The sequence below is a fragment of the Dendrobium catenatum genome, unplaced genomic scaffold (genome assembly GCF_001605985.2).
Source record: "Dendrobium catenatum unplaced genomic scaffold, ASM160598v2 fragScaff_scaffold_853, whole genome shotgun sequence".
Lineage (NCBI taxonomy): Eukaryota > Viridiplantae > Streptophyta > Magnoliopsida > Asparagales > Orchidaceae > Dendrobium > Dendrobium catenatum.
In genome coordinates, this window is record NW_021319315.1 from 2,450,286 (window position 1) to 2,463,004 (window position 12,719).

General features: G+C 37.5%; 2 protein-coding genes across 4 annotated transcripts; both read left to right on the forward strand.

Moving 5' to 3' along the window:
* Window positions 1-420: 420 nt before the first annotated feature.
* LOC110110340 (L-ascorbate oxidase-like) lies at window positions 421-4,071 on the forward strand. 2 transcript variants are annotated; one of them, XM_028696895.1, is made up of 4 exons: window positions 421-645; window positions 750-962; window positions 1,494-1,670; window positions 2,970-4,071. In XM_028696895.1, the coding sequence occupies exons 1-4, from the start codon at window positions 508-510 to the stop codon at window positions 3,924-3,926; spliced, it is 1,485 nt and encodes a 494-aa protein (XP_028552728.1). In that variant the 5' UTR covers window positions 421-507; the 3' UTR covers window positions 3,927-4,071. The 2 variants fall into 2 exon arrangements, with proteins under 2 accessions (XP_028552728.1, XP_028552729.1); XM_028696896.1 differs by having other exon boundaries at window positions 783-962.
* A 4,264-nt stretch (window positions 4,072-8,335) lies between these two features.
* LOC110110372 (chlorophyll a-b binding protein CP24 10A, chloroplastic) lies at window positions 8,336-11,994 on the forward strand. 2 transcript variants are annotated; one of them, XM_028696926.1, is made up of 3 exons: window positions 8,336-8,627; window positions 8,716-9,293; window positions 11,904-11,994. In XM_028696926.1, exons 1-2 carry the CDS (start codon window positions 8,404-8,406, stop codon window positions 9,263-9,265), a joined length of 774 nt encoding a protein of 257 aa, XP_028552759.1. In that variant the 5' UTR covers window positions 8,336-8,403; the 3' UTR covers window positions 9,266-9,293; window positions 11,904-11,994. The 2 variants fall into 2 exon arrangements, with proteins under 2 accessions (XP_028552759.1, XP_020697467.1); XM_020841808.2 differs by lacking the exon at window positions 11,904-11,994 and having other exon boundaries at window positions 8,716-9,542.
* Window positions 11,995-12,719: the final 725 nt, after the last annotated feature.

A 12,719-nucleotide genomic window follows, 5' to 3' on the forward strand; every position in this document is an offset into this window, starting at 1 on the left:
GTTTTAAGAAACTCAGCATCACCGTCAACGGGCTCAGCCCCGGCCCGACCATCACCGCCACACAAGGCGACACACTCATCATTCAGGTCACCAACTCCTTAATCACTGAGAACACCGCCATCCACTGGCACGGAATTCGCCAGGTAATTAACTAATTAAACCTTAATACAGATCCCCCGACTGTTTTAAGAAACTCAGCATCACCGTCAACGGGCTCAGCCCCGGCCCGACCATCACCGCCACACAGGGCGACACACTCATCATTCAGGTCACCAACTCCTTAATCACTGAGAACACCGCCATCCACTGGCACGGAATTCGCCAGGTAATTAACTAATTAAACCTTAATCTCAACCACTAATTAACACTTTAATATATTGTTATATCATAACAAGCTCATGATATAGTTTCTTTGCAGTTTCTGCAATTTAGTTAATCAAAATGTTTATCTGGTCAGAGATAGGAAAACGGCAACTTAGATGAATACAAAAGTCTTTAACTGTTCTAATGATTTGTATTAATAATCTTTTTTCTCTATGGCCATTAATGAAGCGTGGCACTCCTTGGAGCGATGGCACTCAGGGAATAACGCAGTGTCCAATCCTTCCTGGGGAAACTTTTACATATCAATTTGTTGTTGATAGGGTAATATATTAAGTCTTAATTCGCACATCAAAATTAAATACTTTATAGATATTGCAATAAGATTTGATGCATTTATGTGTTTGTATATTAATTTGTATGATCAGGCTGGAACATACATGTATCACGCTCACTACGAGATGCAAAGATCAGCAGGGCTGCATGGCTTGATAAGAGTGCTGGTTCCTGAAGGTACAGTGGAACCATTTTCATATGATGAAGAAAGAAGCATCGTCGTTAATGATTGGTGGCATAAAAGTGCAATTGAACAGTCTACAGGGCTTTTATCATTGAATTTTAGCTGGGTTGGTGAGCCACAGGTATAGTTTTCCTCTCTATTACAGTATATTACTATGATTCATATAGAGCAATACATAGCAAAGTCCTATATGGGATCCTGGTTGGGAACCCTTTTGGTATCAATTTTTTACCCGGACAGGCTTCGCCCACCCATGATGACTTTCGGGATGTCGTACACATCTATATCCACCCACTTTTCTTGCTTTTTGAACACAGTATGCCACGAATTGATGGCCTTGAGGCTTGTTGCCCTTTGTTCTGATTGCAAACTTTCAAGCTACATATCAGAATTTACCGTAATCGCAATATGGTTAACCGCTGCACACTACATAGTGAGAATTGTAGTAACATAAAATATACGTTGATTAGTAATGTAAATTGATTTATCCGCTGATATTGAGTACCCAACGATACTCATTAGGTATGAGTGGATATGAACATGGGTACCTAATGCAGGGCTCTACATAATAACTATATTCATTCGTCAAATCTCAGCTAGTGCTTTATTCTTAGGAAGAATTTATATAGTCATCTAAGAACTGTTGGTGCAGTCTCTGTTGATCAATGGGAGGGGGAGATACAACTGCTCATTGGCTGGAACTACTGATGTGTGTGATATGACAAATACTGAATGCTTGCCTTTTGTGTTGACAATGGTTCCTGGGAAGACTTATCGATTGAGGATCGCGAGCCTCGCTTCCCTTTCTGCGTTGAATTTGGAAATAGAGGTACTTCAATAAATTTTAGTGGGATTTACATGAATGTTATATAATTTTTGTTTATTTAATTTACATATTTATCATCTAAATTTTAAATTTATTTGTCAAACTATTTAATAATTTAATGAGATCAAAATATGTTTTATTTTAATTATATTAATATTGATGATTTTTTAATATCATTTAATAAATTAATATTTAAATTTAAGTATTTGATAGGTAAATATATAGAATTTTTATGACCCACTAAGTTTTAATGGATTTAAGTTAAAAAATATTCTAAGTCAACTTTCGCAGGTATTGTTAATATTTTTCATTGAAATACGATATTTTTTAGTAGTTGCTGACCTTATCAAAAGCGTGCTAGCCAAGTAAATGTTCGGTAGGGGTGGGTATAATTAGAATAGTAATTTTAATAAAAATTTACCTTTTTCTTAACTTCTGAATTTTTTTTTTTAAGCGCTTAATTTCTCACGTTGAATTAAGGATTTGTTCGCAATGGTTTTCTTATTATTTCTTAAAAGAGTGTTTTATAAAAAAAATTAAAATTTTTATGTTAAAAAAATTGCTTTAAGAAACAATAATAAAGCCTACCAAAATAAGCCAAAATCACTGGCAAAATTCATTTAATTATCTCTTTCAGCTCAACTAAGTGCTCATGAAATTTTGGTAAAAAATTTTTGTAAATAATGTATGAAAAATCGCATGAAAATCATCTCATTTAATGGTAGATAGTCTCTTTGCACGGATCTCAATTTAGTTTACAATATTACATTTACAATTCATACGTTCATATTGCTGAAATATTTTTAATTTTATGGAACGAGTCTACATAATATACATGAAATAAGATGATTAATATTAAATTTTGTAAACTTAAATGTTATTTTTTTCAAGCTTTCCTACACTGGTAATTACCATTCTTGGGAGGAAAAATTATTATGTGTGGAGATCAGATATAAAGAACCGTTCGGTTTGTCTCTGAACTATGCTTTTATTGTTCATCATTGCATTTTTACTATTCACAGAGACAAAACAGAACTGTTATCTATGTCCGGTCTCTGCACATAATAATCGCTCCCTTGAGAGAGGGGCTCCTGCGAACTAAAATTTTAGAAGTACAAACTAAAAAGTAAAGCCAAAGTCAAGTGAAATGCAAACACTTTCAACATTTGGCAACTCCAGATCCAAAGCCTGAAATTTAAAAAATTGATCAAGTTTAAAAACTATTAAAGTGTACTTTAAAATAAAACATTATAAAATTAACCACACATTTGTTAACTTATAATTTAATCTTAATCTTTTCAGGGGCATGATATGATTATTGTTGAAGCTGATGGTCATTATGTAGATCCGGTCATAGTGAAGAACCTAAATATCTACTCTGGTGAGACATATTCAATTATAGTAAAGGCTGATCAAGATCCATCAAGGAATTATTGGATCGGACTCAATGTTATTAGTCGAAAACCGGGCACTCCTACCGGCACATCTATTCTTAACTATTATCCCATTAGTCCATTTAAGGTACCTCCAACCTTACCACCGACTGGTCCATTGTGGAATGACACGTTGTATCGATTCAATCAGACCAAGTTGATCAAATCACATCCAGATCATATCGAACCTCCACCACCCACATCAAATCGTGTCATCATCCTCCTCAACACTCAAAATAAGGTTAATGGCTATATTAGATGGTGTGTCAACAATGTGTCATTGAACCTACCCACCACACCATATTTAATAGCAATTAAAGAAAAATTGCGACACGTTTTTAGCCAAAAGCCCGCCTTAGAGACCTACAAATACAAAAATTATGACATCCATAGTGTGTTAAAAAACCCTAATGCAACATTAGGCAACTCAATCCATAGGTTGGAGTTCAATTCTACAGTAGACCTCATCCTTCAGAATGCAAATGCACTGAGCTCAAACATAAGTGAGACGCACCCGTGGCATTTACACGGGCATGACTTCTGGGTGTTGGGGTATGGATTGGGCAAATTTGACCCACAAATCGACCCAAAAAACTATAATTTGGTTGACCCGATTCAAAAGAACACGGTGCCATTGCACCCTTACGGGTGGACGGCATTGCGGTTCCAGGCTGACAATCCGGGCGTATGGTCTTTCCACTGCCACTTGGAAGCCCATTTCTTCATTGGCATGGGAGTTGTTCTAGAGGAAGGAGTGGAGAGGCTGGGAAAGCTGCCCAAATCTATTATGGGCTGCGGTCAATCGAAGTCACTTGTGAGAACTTGAAGTATGAGGTTGCTTTGCCGGTCTTAAGTTTTCTGCTGGCTACGATATATTTTTTTAAAATTTATTATTGGTGTTAGGTGCAATATTCATGAATAAAATTGCAAAACTTTTTCTTAATTTTCTTTTGAGAAATCGACCAACATGAAATTCAAGCAGGTTATTTGGACCAACAAAGAATTTGCATGCAATTTTGAGTTATGTGTGGATATTGTTCTTTGTAATTTGTGCACAAGTTGGAGAATATATATTCAAGAAATTTTAAGAACTTAATTGTATAATTTGTTGAAGATGCAATTAATAAATTACCTCATAGTGAAGTGACTAATTTGGTGCATTTACATAATAACACGATGTCGTCATGCAACTAATAAAATTTTTGTCAAATCATTATATTTGGTTTAAAAAGTGCTCCATTCATTAATTATTTTATATGGAAATTTTATTTGGATGACTTTAAAACGGCGAAAGGTCTCAGAAATAATGATCTACGCTCTTCGGATTTTATTGAGTACACTGATCATTTAATTTTTAAATATCCTATTCGATATGACTTATTAAAAAAAACTTTACCTTTGACAACTTTTTTTTCTTTTGGATATCACTCTCATGCAAGTATATTAAAATGGTAACTCTTGCAATGACAAAGTTATGATAAAAAAAGCTTTATCTAGACAATGGTATTGATAATCTTTTGTATTGGGAAAGAAATAAAGGATAGAATTCACAATTTCATCTTTTTTTTTTTAATCTGAGTTTAGTTTAGGGTTGATCATAACTGCACTGATTTGTTGGGATGTTTCTGCTCTTACCAGTTTTTGGGTTTTTTTTTTTTTTTGGGACATGCTCTTATCAGTTTTGGCCCTACTATTTTCAATTTTGGGATTTCTAGACGGTGCGGACTATGGGCATGGATAATTTAAAGCATTCTTTTGGTATCTAAAGCTCAAACTCGCCTCTTCCTTGTGCAGCTATGATCGACCATTTTAGGAATTACACAATTGTATTTATTTTGATTGTTATTCTTTTTTCATTAATAGAGTTTTCTACGTTTACATTTTGTAATTTTTTTTTTGGGAAAAACTCAGGGAAGGACCTGCGCGTTAAATAATATGGTAAAATTACAAGTCCTTAGAGAACCTCAACCTCCCTAAAAAAACATTATTTTAAACAAAACCTATGAGCTGGATTTTCAATATATTACAAATTATATAAGAAAAGAAACAAAAAATGTGAGCCAAAGGATGTGACCCAACGAGCCACCCAGCCAACAACCAAAAGATCCATACCTAAACTATCCACTAGAATCACCCGCAAAATAAGAAAATGCAAACAAAGAAACAAGCAAAACTACAATTAAAAAAATACAGGAGCCCCCACATAGGCATGCCAAAAGGCCCCACAAAAAAGACAATAAAGGCCAAAAAAACAATAGAAAGAGCCCCTACAAAGACACACATACCTCAAATATCAAACAATACCCCCAAATTATAGCATCATAGAGACAGGATAAGCAAAAACCAAAAAGAAGGCCACCAGCACCTCACCACAACAATAACCAACCAGCATAAGATCCCAACCAACAAAAGAGCACCCCAAAGCTAGCCAACGCCCAAGACATACCCCAAACCTGAGCCAAAAGCAACCAACAAGCAAACCATCCAAAAGAGTCCCAAAAAGAGAACTAAACACCCAAAACCAAACTGTGAATGCCAGCACCCAAACAGAAAGAAAAGCCCAAAATAATAATAATTATTTTTTTTTAAGTTTCTTCGACGACGCTTGCCACCACTATGGGAGAAAGCATTGTCAATAATGCGACCCACCTTCAAACTATATAATTCATAAAACTCGTCAAATAGGTCAACCAAATCAACCCCCCGACCCCCACACTTTTAGAGGAAGCATCTATCCAGTCAGAATGATCCACATAAGTGTCTATGAACTTGCTAGCCACTTGAGCTTTCAACACATCATTAGAAATTTGATAAACTGGTACATCAAAAAAGTGTGCATGTTCAATCGCTCCCAATGACGTATCCAAAATAGCTAAAGGAGAATCATTAGATGCAATAGCCAACTCACACGGACCAATCAACACCTCCACATGATTATCATTAGAAACAACAACATTAAGGGACTTCTCAATAATAGAAGAAGGGATAACTAGTGAAGATTCACCCGCAGGCAAAAGAGCCCCCTCCAAATCAGCTAGATGACCAACATTGTTAGCAATAAGAGGAGGATCCAAGCCAACGACATTCACCATTTAGCCATTGTTAACTGAGTTAGGAAAATCCATCATATCTGAGGAACTACAGAGACATCGACAACATCCAGATCGGGCACCACCAAATGCTCCACCTCACAACAAGGCAAAAGACCATTAGCATTGGCATCAACAACATTATCATTCAAGGGTAAATCACTATAATTATTGACCTGCTCAGAATCATTCACATGTATAGGTTTTTTTTCACCCACATTAACCGAAATAGTAAGGGCTTTTATCAGTTGAGGATGTAAGATATTGCATTCTAATTTCGAATGCCCCAAAGATTTACAATGAGAACAAAAAAATATAAATTCCTCCATAACCACCGACTGGATATAACCCAAGTTGTCAGGAAAAATTGTTTGGAAACTCTAATTCCAACCCACACCATATCGAAAAATTGTTTGGAAACTCTAATTCCACCAGGACACATGCAACCAAGGGCTAAGAACTAATATATATAACATGATCAATTTTAAGAGGGTGACCAAACATGGAACCAAGAACATGAAAAATTCTTGGAGAAAATAGGCGGGGTTTCAGGTTAGGAAATGAAACCCAAATAGAAATAATGGGTGACTCAATTTCAATATCAAACGTAGGAGTAAACTTAAACACCTTCATGAAGCAATTATTCACAAAGTAGGAGTGATGTGTAAACACACGACAGTAATCCATGTCGTTCACAAGCTTAATTAATAAATGCTTAGATATTAGAACAATAACCCAAAATTCACCATTGAGGTTAAGGTTGAAAAAGAATTTACGGATAGCATCTAGTGTGGGTCTACGAGAAGGAAATTTGCTAGCCAATGTGAACTCGAAAGGGGCAGCAAGCAAAAGAATTTTATCTTCCGAAATCCACAACGAGGGCAACCCACAGTGAGAAGAGATTTTGAGGTCATGGAAAAGCGAAAAAGAAGTGCCACCAAATAAAGCATCACAAAATAACCTAGAAGAGCTTTTGTCATCCAAAAAATTGGGATCAACCAAACGTTTGCTCGCCATCGATCGAATACACACACAATATAGACAAAACGGCCAAGAGATCGAAAACCAAAACTCAAGGAAAGCACAAAGAGGAAAGCTAAGAAACTTCCCTGAGAAACTTCCCTGCGGCAAGATGAGACACCAAAGGCCACGAACAGGACTACGATAAAGGGAACGACTCGCGGGAGTGAAACCTTAGCAGAGCACACCGCACGAAGAGAGAGGTGGAGTGAGGCTGAAATTTACACTTGTAATTGTTTTTGCTTTTGATATAGATGAGGCTTTCCCCTCGAGTCTCTTTAGAAATATAAAATAAGTTTTTTTTTTTTTTTTAAATTTTTTACATTTACTTTCCTACCCAACCTTAAACTAAAAAAAGAAAAAAGAAAAAAGAGAAAAGAGGCATTCATTTGAATATTATTAAGACTTCTGTTCTTAGCTTACAGGAAATAAAAATTTAATTTATCATTAATTAAATAAAAAAGTCAAATAAACTAATATTTACTTATTTCGCCTCAACAAATCAAGTGAAAAAAAAAATCAATTTAATTCGTTTTTTTCATTTTTATTTTCATTTCATTTCATCTCTTTCATTTCCAACAAAGCTTTAGAGAATTACTATAAAGTGAAATCTCCCTATCTAATATCAAAGTGATGGATGAGATTTTTTAAATTTTTTTAAATGTAAAAATAATTTCTCCCTGTCTAATATTAGAATTTTTCTTAGATTGCAAGACAAATTTTTTTATATTGTATAGGCTAATTTCTATTTTCCTGTTAAAAATACCGCTTACCAAATTTTCTAAAGAACTTTTAAAATTTGTTGAGAATATTTAATAATTATAAAAAATGTTTTATATAGTTAGCTAAATTTAACTCCTTACCCTTACCCATTATAATCTGGAGCTCACACTGATCTAAGTTTAGCCCAAATCCATTATGCAGCCCATCAGATCAAATAAAAAGCCCATCGCATCCCTAGATTTCCTTGATCGAGTCCACGTGTAAGGCATGGAGACCGCAGAAGTGGATGGAGGGATCCTTCCTATTGGCCAGAAATCCTCCCCAAGATTTCCTTGATGATTTTGTGACATCCCACCTCACTCACTCCACAGCCACACGTCTCAAATATATCCACTACACCACGCGCCTCACATCAGCAGCTGAGGAAACAAAGGCGACGATAAGCCACAAAGAAGTAGTGAGCTCACAGCCATGGCTGCCTCCACTGCTGTCCTCCATGGTTTATCAAGCCCCTTCCTCGCCGGCGCTAAGTCCTCTCGTGCTTTGGTTGCGGGATCCAAGGCGGCCACTGCGGTCGGCGCCATAGCGCCAAGGAGGTTTGTTTTCGTCGCAGCTGCCGGCGCTGTGAAGAAGTCATGGCTTCCAGGGGTGAGATTCGGAGGCAGCGTTGTCGATCCAGAGTGGCTTGATGGATCGTAAGCTCTCAATTCAAACTCAATTTGTTTAGGCAAAAATTTATCAGGATGAAGTTAATTAAATTCCCAATATGCTTACATGTCTCAGTCTACCCGGCGACTACGGTTTCGACCCACTCGGTCTCGGCAAGGACCCCGCCTTCCTAAAGTGGTACCGTGAGGCCGAGCTAATCCACGGCCGCTGGGCCATGGCTGCCGTCGTCGGCATCTTCGTTGGCCAAGCCTGGAGCGGCATCCCCTGGTTCGAAGCCGGCGCCGCCCCTGGCGCCGTGGCCCCCTTCTCCTTCGGTTCCCTCCTCGGCACCCAACTCCTCCTCATGGGATGGGTTGAAAGCAAGCGCTGGGTCGACTTCTTCAACCCCGACTCACAATCTGTCGACTGGGCCACCCCCTGGTCTCGCTCCGCCGAGAACTTCGCCAACGCTACAGGCGAGCAGGGTTACCCCGGCGGCAAGTTCTTCGACCCACTCGGCCTCGCCGGCACGCTCAAGGATGGAGTCTACATCCCGGACGCGGAGAAGCTCGAGCGGCTGAAGCTAGCGGAGATCAAACATGCCAGAATTGCCATGGTTGCGATGCTTATTTTCTACTTTGAGGCCGGGCAGGGGAAGACGCCGCTCGGCGCGCTGGGATTGTGAGTGCGGCATTTCGTCGAACGGGTTGCAGGCATGTCCCCTTTTCAGTTTCTGAATTTGATCGCTTTGGTTGATGTTGCGTCGATTAGTTTGATTGACTGGTTAATTAATTAGTCTTTTGAGACTGGTGGATTACTGAGGGGAAAGCATGCCCATTTTGTATAATATCATTTGTGTTGCATATGTGGAATCATTATCACTCTTTAGTGTTTAAAGATCGGTCGCTTGTTCTATATGTTAGAAACCAGTTGGATATTTGGAGTCATCTGATTTTGCTTCATTATCTTCTAAATTCAAAGAAAAAAGCTTCACCCAAAAAAATAAAAGGTTCACTTAACTTGCATAGCTAAATCAAACAGCTCCCAACTAAATGTGTGAATTTCCTTTTAGAAGTATAACATTATTCAGATTGTAATGTAAAGGCCTCATTAAGCTTATATATGACATATCTTATGCAATGTATATTAAGGTTATTTTAATTTTATTGATAGCAACCTAATACTAATGACCATCAAATTACAAAAACTGCTTTGTAGAAGTTAGAGAGACGTCACTTAGGTTTTGTTTGGGATGACTTTCTTATTGCTTTTTAAAATAACCTTTTAGTTCAAAAAAATTTTGAACTAGAAAATTTTCTACTAGAAAGTTGTATTAGAAAACAGTAAGAAAGTTGTCCATATGAAACTTTAATGTACTGGATTAATCTCAATCTTGCTTTTCTAACAAACTATTATATCATTGCTATTTAATGGAAACGTCTCTTTCTAGAAGCGTATCAAACCTGTAGCAGAAAGTCTCTTTGTAAGGAGTCTTGCCGGTTGGTCCTGTGATGCAATATGGTGGACGATAAGATGTTTGTCCGTGATGCAATCCCGAATGAAGTAATGATCTACTTCAATGTGCTTTGTGCGAGCATGAAAAATTGGATTATTAGCCAATGCAATTGCGGAAGTATTATTGCAATAAATCGAAGTAGGAGTACTGTTGGATATCTAAAAATCAGCAAGTAGGCGTCTTAGCCACATAAGTTCGCTTGCAATAGCTGCCAATGCACTGTATTCAGCTTTTGTTGTAATCTTGTAACTGTGAGTTACTTTTTGACAGACCAAGAGAGCAAGTTGTTATCAATAAAGGTACAAAATCCAGCAAATGAGCGATGATCAAATGAATCAGCCGTCCAATGTGAGTCGGCATAGACTGAAAGCTGTAGAGAAGACTTGCGAATAGGCAGAGAGCAGCTGATGGTACCTTTTAGATATCTAACGACCCTTTTAAGTAATTGGAAATGTGTGTTGGTTGGGCTGTGCATATGTTGACATAAGTAATTAATTGCAAAGACAATATCTGGCCAATTAAACAAGCACGCTAGAAACAAAACATAGGATTTGAAACCTTCTCTGATACCATAAAAGAATTCATGAAGGAATTCAACCTGTAGCAAAAATAACAGAGAGCAAGGAAAATAAAGATAACCAATATTCAGTGTATTGCATTCTCTTCTACTGTTCATGAATACAAGGGAATACATATGTATATAAGTAGAGAGCGATGTATGATGGCTGATATGTGATGGTGAGCACATGGAAGACAATCAATTATACGACCGAGTAGGTAGTTATATACAGTAGGTAGTGGAGCCAAATAATTATGTGTATAGGTTCGATACGTAGGTGGCACCGTGGCAGGCGAAGGCTCGAATCTACTATTGATCTCATCCTTTGTTCACGTAGCCAATCTCACTTATGCTTCGGGCTTTCCGCGCGCTCAGGCTCGCCATTCGTTCTTCTCGGTCCTTTGAACTCTCGCAGCCTTGCTCCCCTCGGAACAACCTCCGGCGACCGTTGTTCTCCTGTAAGGTACGTTTCGTAAGGTTCGTTCTCTTTTTTCTTATAATATTTGCTAAATTAGAAGGATGGACGGCTTGTCCTAAGAAATCTTGATGCTATGAGTTGTGAATCTGTGTATAGATGCATATATAAATATTTATCCAACTGCTTTCTAATTCGTTTAGCATTGATTTATGTTGGGATTGCTAATTTGGTTTTCAGTTGGGTTGATAAATTCCTTATTAGGCTGTAACTGAATATGGCTGTTGGTTCTGTATTTATCATGATTTGGTTCATTTGTTTTTTTTTTTTTTTTTTTTGGGATGAATCTCTATTTGGTTTTAATTGGTTTTTCTGTGGCATGAATTGTGGACTTTTGGATTCAATGAATTTTTTGGTCCTATTATAATAAAAATTCGACTTGCATTCAAATAGTTTGCTTCCATTTTGAGAGGAATTTTTGCATTCAAAAAGTTTGGAAGAATCTAAATATTTGATTTTTGTTGGGAGCTTTGGAGGATGATTGACTTAATTCTTACTCAATATCATGTAGGACCATGATATATATTCTTCCTTAATTTTTTATTTTATTTTTATAAATTTGCTCACCCTAAAAATTATGGCTGGTTCCGCCTCTATAATTAGCAATAGTAGGTCACTTGCAATTTCACATTCATGACGAAGTTTGCTGACAACTCCGCATGATAAGCTTCATTTATCTAATCTTCTTCATGTTCGAACCTTGTATACAATGTTCTCTCCGTTCAAAAATTAGTAACCAACAATTCTTGTTATATTTCCGTTGATGATTCCAGCTTCAAAATAAAAGACCAATGGAGTTCTCCATCAAGGTTCTAGCTGCAATAGCCTATGCCCGCTTAGCCATCACATTCCCTCGCATCTACGAAAAAACTCACATGCTCTCCATAGTTTGCTCCAAACCTGATATCTGCCATTTTGGGCTCGGGCATCAACATAAGCAAGCTTTGTTAAGCAAAGCACACCAATCCATGTCTTGCATCCCTTTCATCTATATAATGTAATACATTTTATTTAGTTAAGAGTCAAAAGTTATATTTTCATTTGTCACACAAACTTTAGTGTTGGGGATAGAAGTAAAACACCGTGATGAAACAAACAAGAAAGTAATAGGATACTAGGATTTAATGTGGAAAAACCCAAAATATGGAAAAAACATGGAGCCACACCGCACCAAGAAATCTACTATGAAAATTGGGAGAAATAAGTACATATCTCTCGTCTCTCACTCTCTCCTTGTTTCTCTTCTTACATGCACACACTCTCACTCTCTACAATACAAGAAATGTAAGAGAAAGTCAAGTATTAAACAACCAAGGGACACAACCCTTAAAAAAACAAGAAAGATAACTGCCTAGTCCGCCTCGAAGCACTATGACACTCAAACCTCTATCTGATGATGTTGCGACATGCACAACACTGTGGCGCCGAATCGAGAGCGCTGCGGCGCTCTGCTTTCTGTCGATCAATGTTGGGGCGTTCGGGTATACATCTCCAGGGCGTTGTACCAACATAAAAAATTTTCGTGTGTAAACCCCCTACACCCCCCATCGAGCACGAGAAAATTACTTGAGGTCCGAGGAATCTAAGCC

Bases quoted from the DNA above. Each gene is read 5' to 3' on its own strand.
- LOC110110340 (XM_028696895.1), top strand. From the start codon at position 508: ATGATTTGTATTAATAATCTTTTTTCTCTATGGCCATTAATGAAGCGT. The intron at 646-749 runs GTAATATATTAA...TTGTATGATCAG, and splicing joins ATCAATTTGTTGTTGATAGG to GCTGGAACATACATGTATCA. The intron at 1,671-2,969 runs GTACTTCAATAA...TAATCTTTTCAG, and splicing joins CGTTGAATTTGGAAATAGAG to GGGCATGATATGATTATTGT.
- LOC110110372 (XM_028696926.1), top strand. From the start codon at position 8,404: ATGGCTGCCTCCACTGCTGTCCTCCATGGTTTATCAAGCCCCTTCCTC. The intron at 8,628-8,715 runs GTAAGCTCTCAA...TACATGTCTCAG, and splicing joins CCAGAGTGGCTTGATGGATC to TCTACCCGGCGACTACGGTT.